The sequence below is a fragment of the Chiroxiphia lanceolata genome, chromosome 10 (assembly GCF_009829145.1).
Source record: "Chiroxiphia lanceolata isolate bChiLan1 chromosome 10, bChiLan1.pri, whole genome shotgun sequence".
Lineage (NCBI taxonomy): Eukaryota > Metazoa > Chordata > Aves > Passeriformes > Pipridae > Chiroxiphia > Chiroxiphia lanceolata.
The window spans coordinates 22,893,021-22,911,178 of record NC_045646.1 but is presented as its reverse complement, the minus strand read 5'-3'; the positions used below and the strand labels follow the sequence as shown (position 1 = coordinate 22,911,178).

The window sequence follows — 18,158 nt, the reverse complement described above, 5'->3', positions numbered from 1 at the left end:
ATACAAAAATTATGTGCTACTGGAATAATTACCAGAAGCGACTAAGTCACTGATAGGGTAGTTTTAATTACCTAGATGTGTGTTGAGCAAACACAGCAGAACATGAATCACCAAGGGCTTTCTTCTAACTCCCTAGAAGATGTGATGATGCAAGAAGAACAAGCCAAAAGAAATGCTGGGGGTTCTGACATGGAGACAGAGTGGAAGGAATGACAGGCACGTGTGTGTAGCAGGAGGAAGAAATGCCTTGAGAGAACACACTCCCTGTGTTATGTGAGATTTACATTAAAACAAACTCTGTCCCCAAGGCACCAGGCTCTGAAGAGATAGTGATCCAGAGAAATGACATTTAATCAGTGAAAATTCTTTCAGCATGAGCCTAAATAAAATAGTGGTATGGTCTTTTTGTGGAGCAGCTCTGTGGTTTATTCCTACTTCCTAGTTCAGTTCTCTCCTTTTCAGTCTGTCCTTGTTTTATTTACTGTATAGTTTCTTCATTTTGACCTTTCTTGCTTGCTAACTGTATTATGTTATGGTTGGACTCTATCTCACAGAACTGTTTAGGTTGGAAAAGGCCTCTGATTTTCCTAAACCCTGTTTATCTTCTGTGTTTAAGGAGGTTTGGAGCTGAGTGGAACTCATCCAAAACAGTTTGGGAATGAAAATAGTTTAGCAAACTATTCTCAGTCTTTGAACTGAACCATTTTTGCTGAGATGTATGAGCTTTGATAGAAGTTTTTGCCAGGTATTTTTTGGATTGAGGTCACTTTGGTGTTAGAAGAAGGGCTGAGACAGACTAGTCTGCACCCATGGTGTGAATTTAGGTGAGAGAGCTGCTGCTCTGGAAATATTCTTTGCTTGAGCAAAAGTTGTGTGCACTGGTGGCATGGCCTGTGTGGAAGAGCACACTTGACAAGCAGGCAGTCTTTCTTTTTTGTTCCATTTTCACAAAAATGTGCAGGAAATACTTAACTTAGTCTCCTTCACTGAGTAAATCTTAGATTTCAAACCTTCAGGGTGCTCTTGTGCTGAACTTACTGCACTGACCCTGTGAAGGCAACCAGGTCTGAGAGTTGATCAAAGCCAATGCCGTGGCAAGGGGGTCAGAGCAATGTCCCTCCTAGACTAGACCAGGACTCCCCCTTCTTCCCTGGTGGGTTATGTGAAGAGCAGGGCCATCAGGAATGGGTATTTCCAGTCTGTGCAATAAAACACCATATTGCCTCAGTGGGAATTGAGCCTGTAGGATTAATCTTGTCCTCGGTGACTCTTATTTCTTTTCCTTTTTGATCTTCTGCATTTCCTTCTTCCTTAGGCTTCACATCTCTTTTCCTTTCTCAGCGTCCCTGCCAAAGCATAAGCAATGAAAATGGTAGCATAGCTTTTTATGTGCTTATGAGATTTCATGAAGTTAATGACCCAGGGGACTGATGGTGTGGTCATGTTTCCAAGACAGAGTTTCAGGCTCAGGAGACAGCAATATGTCAACTGACATTTAGTTCAGATTTTCTCCTAATATTTTTGCACTTCTGAGACCAGAAGTTGATGCTCTTTTTTCTAGTGACTGCTTAGAGCTGGCAGAGCTCAGTTACTCCACAGGGATCACATCATCGCGTGGCAGGTGGATGTTTGGTGCCAGTTTAGGAGGTTTGCAGCTTGTTTTTCCCATCAAAAGTGGAAATAACTGGCTGGGCTGCTTAGAGCAGGTACTGTTGGTCTGCAGAGGACTAGCTGGATCTCCAGTGTAAATTAGGAATCCGGCACCTTGCACATGCTATGAACGCTTCCAGAAGCTTGTCCTGACCAGTGAAGATGTTCTTTACTTTCAGCATCTCCTTTAAGTCAGAACCCTGTGCACGGATATTTTCCCTATGGATTTCATTATTTCTTGAGGATGGCCAGCACTCTGCACCTGCCCATGCACCCTCCACTATGGTGAGCAGCAAACACACACAAATTGATTTCTCCAAACAGGCAGAGGGGCTTCTACAGGCCAGGAAGCAACCTCCTAGAGGAAGCAAATTGGCTGAAGGTTTAAAGGCTGTAGTAGAGTGGCAAGTCTTGATCTTGGCTCTCACAACCATCCTGCAATCAAGTTTGGCAGAAAAAATGATAGGAGGTGTCAATCTCCAGGATATCTGGAAGGGATAGTTGGCTGTCCCAACACGTCCTGTCTTATTCTTAGTTGTATCTTTATGTATTTCCACTTCTGCTCTCATTTTTCAAATAAAAAGATACAGTTAAAGCTGTAAAAGTTGCATTTAGGACTGAGCTGGTCATGAAGAAAGAGAGAGGTTCTCTCCCTGGTTCACCAGTTGCCTGGGTAAAGCTGTTAGAGAAGCTGAGCTGATACTCCTCCACTTTTCTCATGAGGAAACTGGCCTTGAAAAAAAATCCAGCACCCTCTTATTCCTTAAACACTCTCTGATGCAGTCACTGACTGATAGAGTCATCTCTATCCATCTTCCTTCACGGGGCTGAGCTTCATTCTGTGGTGCAAGAAAGGACCACATGTTTGAATTTACTGCCCACTGGGAATGCTTCCTGGGCTACCAACCCTGCAAAGAGCTGAAACATCACTTAAACTGCTATTTTAGCAGCTCTGGATTGAGTAACAGTCCCTCCTTGCTGTGCCTGTCCTCCAGATCTTGGACTGCAGCACAGTGTCAGGGACACAGCCCAGGTCTCTGCCTTGGGTTCTTCTGTGGTGCACAGTGATATTTCCAGGAAAAGGCCAGAAACTGATCAGTGGAGAATATCAAATAATTTCTTTAAAAAGAGCAAACAAACAAACAAGCAACAAGCAAACCACAACATAGACCCCCAGGTAATTCAGAAGATATCTTAATATATGCACAGCACAAAAAGTCCTGCATGTACCTGTAGCTCCACTGGATGTCCTTGGCTGTAGCTGGGCCCTGCAGCTGCTGGGAGAGCTCAGGGCCCTGCCACTGCCCTGCCCGGGCCCTGGGCAGGAGGGGAGCATCCAAGTAGCTTTTGATTCAAGGAAATAAGACTTTCACTGACCTATAAAAGGTTCCTCTCTCAGTAGTGGCTGCATGGGCCAGCCCCAGGACAAGGAGCCCAAGATGCACCTTCATCAAGAGACGTCTGAAGGATCTAACAATTTTTCAGCTCTCGTGAAGCTCTCGTGAGAATCTTCAGTTAATCTTACTTCAACCAATGGTAGTTGTGTAAATACTCTCCTTTTGTATCTCATTCTGAACAAAGGCAACAAAGACTCCCTCAGAGAATAAAGAAGTTCTGTGTGCCAATAGTGGACTGTCTCTGTGGCACCTACTGTAGGCAGAAGACTATATATCTTCATCTCATTAAATTGATTTTTATCTCCAAACCAAACCACCAATTTATCTTTCTGCTTCCGCAGACCACATCCTCGGCCTGAGGCTTTGCTCCAGAGTTTTCTCTTCTAATAGGATAAGCAAAGGTTGAAGTTTGGAGTTAATTTATGATTTATGGTACTAATTAGGGACTACCATGTCTCATCCTGGTCCTCTGTGGATTGGGTCAGAAAAGTGTATGGCCAGGGCTGACCAGGGAGCCTCACTTGGACAGTAACAGTTCTATTTCCTTTGGGTCAGGGCAGATGGTTGAGGGAGGAAACCTTCCTTGTTCAAGTCACTATCCCCTGCAACATGTGGCAAATGCATTGCAGGCTTCCCTCTCCCTGTCCTCTGGGCTGGAGGGTGGGTGCAAGGCCCATGGCTGTGCAGCACAGATGTTCTCAGTAACGCCTGGGTGCCTCTCTGTAGAAGCAGAAGGTACCTGCTGATTGCCTTCTTTGGGATTCTCCCCCAGGCCATGTTTGAGCTGGTTACTTCTGAAGCCTCATATTACAAGAGTCTGAATCTGCTGGTGTCTCACTTCATGGAGAATGAACGCCTGAAGAAGATCTTACACCCGTCTGAGGCACACATCCTTTTCTCCAACGTCCTGGATGTGATGGCTGTCAGCGAGCGGTAAGGCAGCTGCTGAATGGCTTTAGCCAACCTCAGCTGTACAGGGATGGAGGAGCTGACTGCTCCTGGGGATTGCCTGGCACAGACAGGCCACAATTAAATATGGGTGCTGGCTTTCTCACCTAGGTTCCTGTTGGACCTGGAGCAGCGGGTGGAGGAGAACATCGTGATCTCGGACGTGTGCGACATTGTCTACCAGCACACGGTCAATCACTTCTCTGTGTACATCACCTACGTGTCCAACCAGACCTACCAGGAGAGAGCTTACAAGCAGCTTCTGTGAGTTCCAGTCCTTGTTGCTAAATTACTTTGCAAATGATACAGGCCACGGATTTAGCTGTAATTTTGATATGTACGAGAAAGGGCTGGATAGCACGGAAACAGGATTTCCCACTTCACTGATTTCTCACTACAGCTGTAAAAAAAACCCCACAATGAAAGGCTTTATAGTAAAGATAGAGTTATGTAGTATGCAGGTAACATGGCAAGTAAATTCAGAACCAGCAGTTCCCAACTGTGGGAAATAGTTGTGGTGCACACAGGGCCACATGATTGTGAAATGCACGTATTTTTAAACTGCAAGTAGAGGCAAGAGATAAAAGGCCATGAATATAATATAGATCTCTGATGACACAAACAGCCACTGCTTTTCCCAAGCTTTTCAGCAAGACATTTGACCTTCCCAAATTTGATAATTAATTCTTTTTCAGAACAACAGAATTTTCTTAAAAGGAAAAAAAAAAAAAGCAAACGCTATTTGCTTCACATTCTGGTGTTACACACACAGACTTAGGCCTGAGGGTATAATCCAAGATATTTTTGTAGTATATTTTTCAAGTTTAGCAAGTCTTTTGGTCCAGTAGGAATTCTCTGATACCAGCTCAAAACAATGAGTGCCCTACAAGCTTGTCTTTGAGCAGGAGATTTAATTTTTCTTTAGTTACAGTGTCCTGGATTCTTTCAGGACAGCCCATTGCCCATGGTGCAGTGTATTTTCTCGTGTAGCAGCAGCTGGTTCAGGCAAGTGTAACAATTCCAAGTCCTTTCCTTTCCTGCTCTCCAGCTTTTGAGGAAAAATCCTACTTTTAAGGGGCTTCTGCTGAGCTTGGCCAGCTGTTCTCTCTAAAAGGAGGGTACGACAGGGTTCCTTCAGTCAGAAGTGAGCAGTGCAACTGCAGAATAGAAACAGTTTGCTTACAGTCATTAACTAAATGCTCAGAAGCAAAGCAGCAATAGGCTGGATTATTTGAGCTTGGAAAGGACCTGTTGGAGATGGAGGTATTCCTCAGTGTGAATTCCGAGGGCAGCATTTTTTGTCTGTGAGAATACACGAAGCAAATTGAAAAGAGCAGACTCCCTTCGAAGCCCAGGCTCCCAGCTAGCGCTAGAATTTTGCAGCACTGGGCTGAACTCGAAGCCCGAGGTGTGTCACAGTTCCCCCCACTGGGCAGGTGAGTCACAGCATCACAGAGTACCTGCTGCAGCAGGGAGCACTGCCAGTGGCTTCTCTTGGATGTTGTGAAGAACACACAGTACAGTTTAGCACCGTTAGCAGCCTCGTTGGCTCCACGCTGTTTCTGCTGGCCAGCGCTCCAGCTGTGCCGGCCTTCCCCGGGGCCCTGTGGCTGCCAGGAAGCTTTGACTGTGGCAGCTGGGCCTTCTGAGACTGCTCCATGCAGCTGTGTCCATGGCCCACCCATGTCCTCATCTCCTGGGAACCCCATCAGGGAAGGCTTGGGCACGGCCCCTGCCCTTCTCAGGCCAGATAATGATTGCCATCCTCCAGCTAAGCAGCAAGGAATATCCAAGCTTGAGCTGTTCTGTGGCTTGTCTTGTTCTTATGACTGTGTGAATTTCACCTTGTCACAGAGTTCCAACTGTGTAAAAATATATAATTATGGTTCTGACTCATGTACTTGGACACACACCCCATTCACACACACCTACGCACGCAGTGTATGCTGCTGAGCTGGAGATGAACATATGTGAATGCTACCATGGCTTGTACATTAGAAATCTATTTTTTCCCTCCCCCAACACTATAAATAGTTTTAGATTCAAACTAAAATACACCTAGAGGCATTCAGTCCCCTCCTCCTCTCTTATCTTCTGTTGCAGATGCTGTCTCTTGAGACCAAGCTGCTTTTGGGTCACCAGCCATATAGGCGAGTCCCAGGCAGGGTAGCACTCAAAGTCCTCACCTTCTCTGTCTCTCCTCTCAGCCAGGACAAACCAGCTTTCCGGGACGTGATCTCACAGCTGGAGCTGGATCCCAAGTGCAAAGGCCTGTCCTTTTCTTCCTTCCTGATTCTGCCATTTCAAAGAATCACTCGGCTCAAGCTGCTGGTGCAGGTAGAGTTTTGCTCTTATCTCTGTCACAAAGGTCTTCTGGATCACTCCTGTAATTTTCTTTTCCAGCAGCTGTGAATGGGGTTTAGATGCAGCCATGATCAACCTTAGAGCTGGGGGAAGCCTTTCCACAGTTAGATGTTCTCCATGACTACAGAAAAAAGATTTCAGTCTTGCAGAGACCATCCCCAAGTTAGTCTTGGATTTGCCAGATAGCTTTTACTGAGTGAGTGGGAAGGGACTTCACTGAGCTGCTAGAAAGGGCAGCAGCAGTCCATTAACCCAGCTGCCTGATGGTTAGGATGGTGACACACAGATGCAGAACAGCTGGTGGACATGGGGATGCTACATTGTATGGTGGCTTGGGCCAGACTGTCAGCCATTTTCCTCCTGTGCTTTGCCAGCTTGTCTAAACACTGCTGGAGAACATGCTTGTAGGGATGAGGAAACAGCTCAGTCCCAAATGGTCTTATCCCAGTGGCAGTACCAGTAACATTATCTGTCAGTGCCAGCTCTAGCTATACTTATTTATTAATTTATGTATAAAATAAGAGTCTGCCTGTTATATTTCCCTTAGATATAAGGTCATGTGGGAACAGGTTTTAATGAGAAATAGGAACCAAGAGGTGAGAGTCACTGTACTCTGTCACCTCTCCTGTAATTAGGCTGATGGCCAGCAGTAGCTCGTAGGCTAGCGAAGACCTTTCTGTGCCCTCAGGTTGGGATCACCATTAACACAGCCTTTCCTCCCCTGCAGAACATTTTGAAGAAAGTGGAAGAGAAATCTGACAGGGAATCTACAGCCCTGGATGCACATAAAGAATTGGAAACAGTAAGTCTGAATAGGTTAACTGAAGACCATTAAGATTAAACCATGATGCTCATTTCATGCACACACACCCCTCAAAAAATGACCTACGGACTACATTTCATCCTGGAGCTGTCTCTTTGAATCCTGTCACTGCATTTCAAGAGTATTTTTTTTTTCTTAAGTCTGAAAGATGGACTAAGCTAGCAGCACTTTAATGTCAGTGACAAGGAATCCCTTGCCAACAGCAGATGTGTGTGCTTCTGCCATAGGAAAGGGCAGAGGGAATGTTTTTCCTCGGGGTCTCCAGGAACACAAGAACACAAGGCATTTTTGCAGATACCTGAAGGTGATGGATCCCATTGAGAGGTGTAATTAGTGGCAGCAGGCAGCAGAGTACAACTGTGTCAGGTTTCCTCCAACACAACACACTTCTTCCTCTGACCTAGAATAACAGTTTCCTAATGAAGTCCCCAAGCCTGCCTTTAGCCCTCTTCCCCGAGTCTGGGAGGTAGATGTGGTGCTCAGTTGTGCCAGTTACTTCTGTGTACAAAGCACCAGGAAGGCAGTGGGATGTTTTCTGTCTGGGCTCTTCCTGACATGGTCAGACAGGCTGATTTCGTATATGAATGGTCTGGACATAGCTGGCAGCTACATGTGCTGGGACAGAGTGCTTGGAACATCTCCTGGCTCCTGCAGTTCAGCATAAGCATTTGAAGTTGAAAACTCTGCTAGAACATTAGCCTGAGCATGGGCTTGCAGCTTCTGACTGAAACACTGGGACAGAACTGGCTCTTGGATTTGCCCTCAGCTAGTCTAGGAAGTGTACGCTTGGAGATTGCTCGGGATGAAGATGGACCTTTCAGTGAAGGATGTTCTGTGCTACATCAGTGTTTGCAGAATCCCTCTGGAGGTATCTGATAGCCAATTCTTTTCCCACTGGTCAGTAGCCTGAGGAAGGCCTGTTCCTGTGGCATGCAGGTGACTACAGCTGCTGATGGAAAAATGCTGGCTTTATATTCAGTTATCAGTGACTCACATGATCAGTTTGCTAACTCCTTTGCATGGTTAAACACTGATCTGTAAGTGTTTAAGCTTAAATACCTCATATCCAGCTAGGTACAGGCATCACAACTGAGGTCATCTAGTGCTTATTTTCTCTGTAGGGATCTTGTTTGAGAGACAAGAGGTGGTCACTGTTTCAGTTGCTGATACTGGGGTGGATTTTGAGTTGCAGAAACAGAGCACAAAGTGGAGCTTGTTCTCCAATGTAATTTTTCTACCAAGCCAGTTCTCCAGGGAGTTGCTCCTTATGAAACAGACAGTGGCATCTAGGTTAAGGTCCCTGTAACAGGGTAGTGCCTGCAGTTGGCTGTGGGTTTTCAGTTAAAAGTTTGCACTCAGAACACAACTGGGCTCTGTATGATTAACAACGTCTCTTTCCCTGGGACATTTCATAGCCTTGGCATCTGATGCTGCTTGGCAGAACCACAGCATTTGCATTTTTGAAATGAAGATGTTTGGCTTCCTTCTCTTCTTGAAGATGACACTGCACATGTTCCTCATTTCAAGTGCTGGGAGCAGGGGAGATGAGATACATGATGTGTCAGGATCTGGAAAATGAACTGTTCCTTTTGCTGTGCAACAGGAACATTGTTTTACACTGTCTGGTTCAGTAACCAAATGGAGCCACCTAATGTGTCCTCTGATAGCCAGTTCCACCTGTAACATCTTCTGGGTGTTTGGGGTTTTTGGGTGTTTTTGGTCGTTTGGGTTCTGAGGTCTTTTCCCCTTCTCTTTTTCATGCGAACACAATGTTGATAGAAGAGCTTGGCTTGGACAATTCCTGTTACAGCAGGGCACTTCCCTGATGGTCAGGCCTTTCCATGCTGTCCAGCACTTCAGGCCAGTGGAGGCAAAGCTTTCTGCTCTCTTTTCCCAGGTGGTGAAAGCCTGTAATGAAGGTGTCCGGAAGATGAGCCGAACAGAGCAGATGATCAGCATCCAGAAGAAGCTGGAATTCAAGATCAAGGTATAAGCACAGGCTGGTAATGATGTTAAAGGTAGATGAAAGCTACAGAGCGAAACACTTGAAAGCTGAAAAATACCCAGATGAAGATTGTCATGGCATTTTAATTCATCACTGCATTTATGCATTATGTACAGTCTCTAATTACCTGGTGCTGATCTATTTTGGCTCCACTAAGGGAATGACTAAATCAATTTAATATATACCATGAAACTCCGGTGCTGAGTATAAAGTTGTCAATCCTTTTCGTGAGTACCTTGGAGATGCTTCTCAGGTCTTTCTGCTTCATGAACTTTAAGGATCACATTTAGCTTCCCAGTAACCTTTTTATGTACCTGAACAACCAAAACAAAAAAAATTGATTTTTCCAGAGCACTTCACCAGTGTGTTGGGGCTAGACCACAGCCCACAGGACAGCAGCACATTGGGGTAGCTACAAAGCTGCCTCCACTTCTGGTAAAGCTTGGGTTGTAATGACAGGCAGGAGCTGGTTCATCCCTGGAGCAGGTCTGCCTTGGGCACTGGCACAGGGAGAAGAGTGCATGGACTGTGCCACTATGCATGTGGCAAACACTGGAAGGGAGCAAAGGTAGAAAGGGTAGCAATTATACAGATATTTTTTCAATATTTTGGTCAATGGGAAGTGTAGTGTTCTTCTAGTATAAGATGTATTTTGTTCTGGGCTTCTTGTTTTTAACGCAGTGTGTGTTAAAACTCTAGCTGAAGTGCTGTGGTGGCTCGTGGACAGTATCTCCTCCTGGCTAGGACAGACACAACCAGTTAAAACCCATTTAACCTGGGGTTTTTTATAGCCAAAAGGCCAAATACATGTTTTTGAAAGTCAGTCTCCCTGGCCAGAAAAGCTCAGCCCAGGTGATGAGACATGGGCTCTCCTGGAGAGAGCTCAGGGCGTGGGCTGTTGTTTCAATCCAGCATTGCCATCCTTAGGTGTCTGTCCATTCTCAGGCCCCTGCTGTGCCCCTGTCTGAGTGCTGTCACACTGCTGGGCCGTGCTGTGGGTGGCAGAGGGCACTGCCCTCTCCTTGCAGCTCTGCTGCAGCCTCTGCAGTGCAGGTTGTGCTGACGGGAGCTCACCACCCCTCCTTTTGCACCTCTTGTTACTTTCAACATCCTGACCACTTGAATCCAAGGGGTTTTGCTCCTCTGCTGAACTTTGCCATCTTTTCCTCCCTTCTAGTCTGTGCCCATCATCTCCCACTCCCGCTGGCTGCTGAAGCAGGGGGAACTGCAGCAAATGAATGGTCCAAAGACATCACGAACACTTCGCACCAAGAAACTCTTCAGAGAAATCTACCTGTTTTTGTTCAATGATCTGCTGGTGATTTGCCGGCAAATTCCTGGGTGAGTGCAAAGTTTGGGTAGTACACAGGACACTTCATTAGTCCTATTTGCCCCTGGGTTTATCCAAGCTGTGATCCTGTCCTGTCCCCCAGGCACAGGGAGGGCATCCTGGCCTGACCTGTACACCTCCCTCCATCAGTCACCTTGCCTTTGAGCACAGCTAACTCTTCATGGGTGGCACGGCTCTCTCTGGCTGAAACTTTATGGCAAACAGGAGTTAAACAGATCCCAGGCCAGGTCTTCCAGCAGGGTAAGTGAGCATGTATCCAGCAGTTTCTGCAGGGTGGCAATGAGTTGCACTGACTGGTGGGCTGACCCAGGAGGCCTGCCTTCCTGTCAAGAAGTGATTTTTGACTCATCACTGCCTGAGGAACAGCTCAGATTTAGTCAATTAAGCCTTTAAAAAAGCAGACTAGAAAGTTTGAGCAGCAGGGAGGGGTATAAATGTAGGCCTGAGGCCAGCAGTTATATTTGACAGGGTGTAACCTGCCTCAGGAGGAGGAGGATGTTCTCATGCTGAGGACTGACTCCTGTGCAAGCGGACACTGGTTAAACACAGCAGCAGAGAACAGCACAGTCTTTGTGGGCTGAACCAGACCCACTGGTGGGGAGCATCTCGCCCGTCCAGCGTTCCTAACGGACGTGTCGCCGCAGTGTCTGTGTGCGGGGAAATGTTTTGCTTCTGTGGCAACTGGTATCCAGAAAACACAGAGGGCATTTTATGAATAGGAATGAATTAAGCGTCACAGTCCCCTTTGAGGGAGTACCATCTGTGTTTTGTGCATGGGGAGCTCAGAGCAAGCAACTTGTTCGAGGCCATGCAGGATGCCTAGGGCAGAGCAAGGAAAGGGTTTCTTGCTTTGCGGTGGGTTTTCATAGCCAACCGCTCATCCCTTCCCACAGCAGGACATCTTTTTTTCCTCCTGCCATGCAGAGGTTCCTGGTCTGTGTCCTCAGTACAGTTCTGGGTGGCTGAAGCCAGAGTCTCCTGGAATAACTGCATTTTTTCCTAATCTCCTCTCTAACCTTTTCCAGGGACAAGTACCAGGTGTTTGACTCTGCTCCCCGAGGGCTTCTTCGGGTAGAGGAGCTGGAAGATCAGGGGCAGAGTTTGGCCAATGTCTTCATCTTGAGGCTGCTGGAGAATGCAGATGACCGGGAGGCCAGCTACATGCTGAAGGCATCGTCCCAGTGAGTACCAGGCACCCTGCAGCACTCAGCAGTGCTCTCCCCTCACACTCTGCCTGCACGGGGACCAGCTCTCTGGGCTTTCCAGGGGCCCACAGGGAGGGATCTCACTGCTGCAGCTGGGCTGGCCCTACCACCCCCTCTGCCCAGCATCACTCTCCCAAGGCTGCCTTTGCCCCCTCCTACTGAAAGGCACTGGTGAATGAGGCAGGTTTCTCTCCTGTACAGTGTATTTGTGGCATCTGGGGTGGAGGATGGACAGGCACTTTCTGTTCTGGGACAGAGAGGTCAGAATTCAGCCCAGGCACAGGGGCCCAGCTGCTTTACAGCCTGCAGCATATTCAGAAAGTAAAACCAAGAAGGAAGTGCACTGGCACACTCCAACAGCTCTGCTGGCTGCTTCTTCCATGTCTCCACAGCCAGTGCCAGTCTTGTGCAGCCCTTCTGCTGCTGGGGGCCTCCTTGTCTCCCTGGATACAGGTTTTTTGGCTCACTGATTTTTCACTTCAGGCTCCAGCAAGCTCAGACTGGGCAAATGATTCAGCTGCACTAGCACAGAGCCGATTGGTTTGGAGCACAGGGCACAGCTTTCTCACTGGCCTGAGCGTTACCAGGCCCATGTTTTCTAGGCACAGCATCTGTGCCATCAACTAAACAGCTCCTAGAGACGATGCACAGCCCCAGCTGGATATTACCTGCTGTCAGTAGGCTGGTGTTCATCATCCACCTCCCCAGATGAGCACCAGCCCCAGGGCTGCACCTGACCCCCTGAGCACAGAACGGCACCAGCGTCAGGAGGACGAGCCCCCAGCACAGTGAGCAGCTGCCCCTTCTCCCCAGACACGTGGCTGCAGCTCTGCTGCACTGAAAATAGAGATGTCAGTCACATTATGCAGGGCAAGCGCACGTCTGACGTCTGTGAGGCTTGGCTGTGCAGAGAGTGATAAACCAGGCCAGGGGAGGCAGTCACAGGTCTGTGCTCTGCATCCTGTTCCATCTTTTAGGTGGCCACAGCAAGTATATGATCCAGAACATGGCTTGCCAACAGATCTTGAGCACTGAAGTGTTATATAGCAACTGCTGAAGGCTGCTGTTCCAAAGCTGCTGGGGTGATGGGGGCAGTACCAGGCACGGACTGGAAGACTAAAGAATTAGAAGGGATAAGTGGGTGCCAAACAGAGACCTTCTGCATCCGTTCCACAGCTCTTGCAGCTCTGAACCTGTATGGCAGTGGTGACTTGCTCAGTGGCAGCTCGCAGCTAACACCCTGGGTGGGCACTGCCAGGAGCTGGCAGCTTATTTGGACACAGCTGGTTGCAGGGATAGGACTGGAGCACAGGTGGGCTCCTTGCAGGACGACAGGAGCTGGGTGCTGCAGACAGGATCCTAAGAGCTGTGTGCAAGGCCAGCCTGTAGACAGACATGGCAAGCCCCTGGGTTGGTCTCTACATGGCAGCTCCTCCATGCACAGGGCCCTCATCCTGCACATCTTCATCACACCAGGAAGGTGTTTCCGCTGGTCCTTGGCATTGTGCTTTGGCCCTGAAGCAGGAGGTATTCCCAGCCCCACAGATCAGCCTGCCAGCACTTGTCCTTTATGCCTCCCTTTCAGGCCCCTCTCTTCCCAGAAGACACTCCAGTGGCTTTAGATGTGTGTCAAATTCAGGCTTTAAAACCACATAAGGAGGTAGAAAGTTCTGGTTCCCTTGGAGCCAGGAGCACAGCTGGGCCTCCAGGCAGGAGCTGGAGCCTGTGAAAACAACTGCCCCATTTCCAAGTGGGGCTGAGGGAAGCCTTGAGGGGTTTCTGTAGCACCTGTGAGATCTTACCCTCCTGCTGCAGACCAAGGTTTTGCAGTGTGCTGGGTCTGGTGATGCATTCACATGGGTCTGTCTCATCCCCTGCAGAGTGAGCGATACCCTTGGTGTGCTGCAGCGTTTGTCTGCAAGGGAATTAATCAGCTCTGCCCTTTACATGTTCCTGCACAGCAGCTGTGGGAATAAATGGTTCCTGTCCTGCTTATCTCCAGGAAAAACTGCTCCTGTTGACCAGCCCGGCCAGAGCTGCCTTTGCTTGTTAGATCTCAGAGAAAGCCACTGTGCTGGCTCCCAGCAGCAGTGCTGCTCCCCAGAGGGTGACACTGCTGCCTGTGGGGACAGCCAGGGCTGTGCAGCGGGGCCCAGAGCACTGTGCCATGTGTGACATCCCAACCAGGGTGTGCAAGAGTGGGGCTCAGCATCACCGCTGAGTCCAGGACCCCTGAGGGGCAGGCAGGAAAAGGCTGGGAGGAGGAATTCAGAGCCCAGGGCTGGCTGGGCAGAAGAGCTGGAGGCCCTGCAACTGTTGCATGCTCACAGCCTTGGTTTGTCTGCCCTATCCAGGAGTGAAATGAAACGCTGGATGATTTCACTGGCCCCAAACCGGAGAACCAAGTTTGTTTCATTTACATCCAGACTTGTTGGTAAGAGACACGGCATGGTAGCCAGGAGCTCTTCACCCCTACCCCAGGGTGCCTTATTCTACCTGATCTCAGTTCAGCAACATACCTGAGGCCTCTGCCAAAGTTGAACCCTTTCCCTGGGCTCCCCTTGTGTTTCCACCATCAATACCCGCTTGTCTCTAGGCCTGGCCCTGACCTTGCCCCCCTCCAACCCAGGCTGGGCTGCACCAGCACTCTCCCTCCCACCCAGGCTGCTCATGACTGGCACTGTGGTGGTGATGTGCACCCGGCTCCCTTCCCACAGAGCTGCTCCACTGGTCCCTGTTGCTGGGGCACCCTCTGCCCTCCCCAGGGTTCCTTACCAGGTCAGAGGGACCATGCGCAGAGCTGGCGGTGCTGCACCCCCCGAGCTGTGCTGTCCTGCCATGGGCTTCACCCCAGTCATCCCTCACTGTGCCCTGTTCCCTGGCAGACTGCCCACAGATCCAGTGTGTCCACCCATATGTGGCCCAGCAGCCCGATGAGCTGTCCCTGGAACTGGCTGATGTCCTCAACATCCTGGACAAGACAGACGATGGTACGGGGGACGGGGTGGGGATGAGCTGGGAGTCCCTGTGGAGGGCTGGGCTTTGCTCTGGGCAGGCAGCTGTGAGTCTCTCCCTTCAGCCAGAGAGAGACCTTGGCATTGGCATCACAGCTGAGGGAGTTCACAGCAGGAGAAGGGAGTTACTGCCTAACACTCAGACAATCTAGGCTTGCCCTAAGCTGTGGCAATACTGGCACAGCTACCCTGTCACCAGCTGTGGGCCATGGTAGGGCTGGCACAGCCACCTCAGATGTATCCCAGAGCTGTTCTTCATGATGCTTTGCAGCCACCCAGTCCTGTTCTCTGGAACACCCTGGTGGTCTGTCACATGAGGTCTCTGCTGGGAACCACTCCTGTGGCTTCAGGGGCAGCAGAGGGCACTCAGTGGCAGCAGTGCCTGCTTTCTGCTGGCATCCCTCAAGCCAGTTGTCCACACACAGTGCTGCTCTGGCACATCCCTGCTGGATGGACAGACCGAGTCTGCTCCAGCACAGGCCTCTGAACAACCTCCAGAAAGCTCTGTCAGCTCTGTAGGCTCTTTGCAGCACAACTGTCCCAGTGCAGGAACAAAGGCCTTCCATGCTTATACCTGTCTCTGTCTCTGCTCAGGCTGGATATTTGGGGAGCGTCTTCACGACCAGGAGAGGGGCTGGTTCCCCAGTTCTATTGGGGAAGAGATCCTGAACCCCAAAATCCGAGCCCAGAACCTGAAGGAGTGTTTCCGGGTGCACAAGTCAGATGACAGTCAGAGAAGGAAACTGGGCAGCAGAAACCGCCAGTGACTGGCAGCATTCCCGAGCATCTGGAGTGCCTCCGGGAGAGGGGCAGGAGACAGAGGCTGCCAGCTGGGAAGAGGTGGCACCTGTGGGACATGGTGGAGGACCTGCTGCATCGGACAAGGCACAAACACCCATGAACAACCTGACTGTCGTTCCTGGGCCCCCCCAGCACTGATCCTTTCCTAGAGATCAGTGCTCTAAACTGTAAAATAACCCTTTTCCAGGTGTTCTGTAAAGTCCCAAAGAGCATGAGCCCCATGGACACTGCCCGAAGGCCAGCTAAGCCCCATTTGTTGCACATGTGCTGGCTGGGGCTGGCTCAGGCCATTTGGGAAAGGCACGTGGCCACCAACATCACTGAGCAATTAACACCACCCAGTGTGAGCACTCATAGCTCACTGCTCCCTTCCGAGTCTGGGGTGCTCTGGACACAGCCTCCCTCAGGGGTAGGAACTGCAGCCAAGGGGCTGTTTCGCTGCCTCTCAGAGCCCGTTGGCAACAAGCTGGGACAAGCTCCAGGACCTCCACTTGCCCTCCTACTGAGAAGCTGCTGGGCCTATTCCTGCAGGCAGACCCTCAGTCTGCTTCCACACCCAGCCCTGCTCCACCAGCAGCCCAGCCTCGCCAGCCCCAACCTACGTCTCTACCTGCCTGATGGTCTGAAGCACACCTGGGCCCTGCCCCGAGGCTCAGCCCCTGTTGCCCAGCCTGCCTCCCTCTGCAGGGTCACGGCAGAAGCCCTGCCATTGTGGCCTTTCCCAGGGACCTGGCACTCGTGGTCTTTGCTGCTCCCTGCAAGGCCAGTGCAGGGTGGCCGTGCCAGCACCTCCCTGCACAGCACCACAGCCCAGGGGAGCACAGCATGCTGGGCTGCCCCACAGCAGGGAGTGCCCTGACCTGGGAGCTGCTGTCCCACGAGCTGTGGGAGGCCCAGCCATCGCTGCCTGCATGCTTGTAACCCCCAGCCCCGCTGTACAGGCCCCCCTCCATGTACACACCCAAACCCTGCCCCAGCACAGCCATCCCTCCTGCCAGCTGTGGCACTGAGCACCGCATGAAGCCCAGGGCACAGCACTGAGAGGAGCTGGAGCACAGGACAGACCCACAGCCCCTGCCTGCTGTTCAGCTCCCACACACGGCTGCAGTCGAGGGGCCTTGGAGCTGCAGGCTGGTCCTGAGCTGTGGCCAGCATCCACCAGGAAAATCCAGTATTTGGGACTGTTCTGGAACTCTGCAAAGGACTGTCTTCCAGGCACTGCGGCCTGTGCTGGTGGATGCTCTGGCAGTGCCACAGTTGTGCTTGGGGAGGGGATGGAGAGCAGCTGCCTGCCCATGGAACCACGCACCAGCCACCTGCACGGAGGGGAGAGGCACCACCCTGCCAGCAGCAGCGTGAGGAGGAAACAGGACGCTGGGAAGCTGCTGAAGGGAGGATCCTGAGCTGGTCTTTGAACCATATGGGGCCCAGATTACACATGGGGTGTGCAGCACGAGGCCAGACACAGCTGAGGGGGGGCCAGGGCTGTCCTTGGGGCTGCCTCTACTGTCACCACAGCCCTGGTACAGCCAGCTCAGAGCCAGTCCCAGGACCAAAGTGGTGGAAGCCACAGCAGTGAAGAGGAAGAAGGCATTGGCTGCTCAGGTCCAGTTCAGTGCCACCACCTTAGCATGTGACCACAGCCAGCAGGGTTGTGCTGCCCCCCCCACCCCTGGCAGAGGGCCCCTGGGCAGCTCACACCAGCCAGAGGCTCCAGGTCACCATCCAGTGTCCAGCCCAGAGCTGGGGCCAGGAAGGACCTGCAGCCTCTAGTCTGGAACAGGGGGCTGATCTAATGGGGACACCCCAAGCCAGGCTCCCCATCAGCACCCCACAGTCAGCTTTCTGAGACAACCAAACCTCCAGCTCAGGGTCTAGACCTCACAGCAGCCACAAATTTACTAGTGCAAACCCCCAGGGAGTTCCAGCTCGAGGAATCTGTTAAAATTACCTGAGAAGTCACCACAATGCAGATCCTCCAGCTTTGCAGCCCAGCAGCCAGGCCAGCCTAGGCACTGCAGCCCAACATGCCCACCTGGGGTGTTTCTCACAGGACACAAAAGCTGGATTACCCATCACTGAGAAGCAGCTGTTTCACTAGTTCCCCAGTGCCAGGACACCAGGTCCTCACTGGATTTCTCCAGGGAGTGGGGCTGCTGTGCCCTGTCCCACCGCCAAGCCCTGGGACTGCTCCAGCCCCTCCTGCTCTGTTGTGACTCCAGGACTCCAGCCCCCAGCCACAGGCTGTGCCGTTTTCAGGCACCAAGTGGCATCCAGTGTTACTTCCTCAGCCCCAGCCCTGCACGCCCCCATTTCAGTGGTCTCCAGTGTTGTCCAGGGCCGGGCCTGCGGCCCACAAGCAGGGGCTGGAGCCCCCTGGCCCCTGCCAGGCTGCCTCAGCGAACTGAGGGGAACTTCTTGTTGTCTCGTTTTACCGTGTGATGAAATGTAGCTGAGCAAGCCAGCGCCAAAACAGCTTGTGTGTGTCTCCTTCCTCCCCTGCACTGATCACTCCCCTCCTCTCAGTCTCCTCCAGTGCAATAGGTGGGGAGCAACTGGCCCAAATGCAGTGGGTGGAAGTGGGGTTGAACACATGAATG

The 18,158-nt window shown here is 50.8% G+C and overlaps 1 protein-coding gene across 3 annotated transcripts in view; it reads left to right on the top strand.

Moving 5' to 3' along the window:
• The window catches only part of NGEF (neuronal guanine nucleotide exchange factor), a 50,444-nt gene extending 32,413 nt beyond the window's left edge, over window positions 1–18,031 (top strand). For all 3 annotated transcript variants that reach the window (XM_032698140.1, XM_032698139.1, XM_032698141.1), the window contains 10 exons: window positions 3,820–3,980; window positions 4,107–4,259; window positions 6,203–6,332; window positions 7,087–7,161; window positions 9,080–9,169; window positions 10,365–10,528; window positions 11,564–11,719; window positions 14,098–14,177; window positions 14,629–14,733; window positions 15,352–18,031. In XM_032698140.1, the coding sequence (XP_032554031.1) occupies window positions 3,820–3,980; window positions 4,107–4,259; window positions 6,203–6,332; window positions 7,087–7,161; window positions 9,080–9,169; window positions 10,365–10,528; window positions 11,564–11,719; window positions 14,098–14,177; window positions 14,629–14,733; window positions 15,352–15,524 (1,287 nt within the window). In that variant the 3' untranslated portion in view covers window positions 15,525–18,031. The remainder of the gene's footprint in view (window positions 1–3,819; window positions 3,981–4,106; window positions 4,260–6,202; window positions 6,333–7,086; window positions 7,162–9,079; window positions 9,170–10,364; window positions 10,529–11,563; window positions 11,720–14,097; window positions 14,178–14,628; window positions 14,734–15,351) is intronic.
• The last annotated feature ends 127 nt before the right edge of the window (window positions 18,032–18,158 follow it).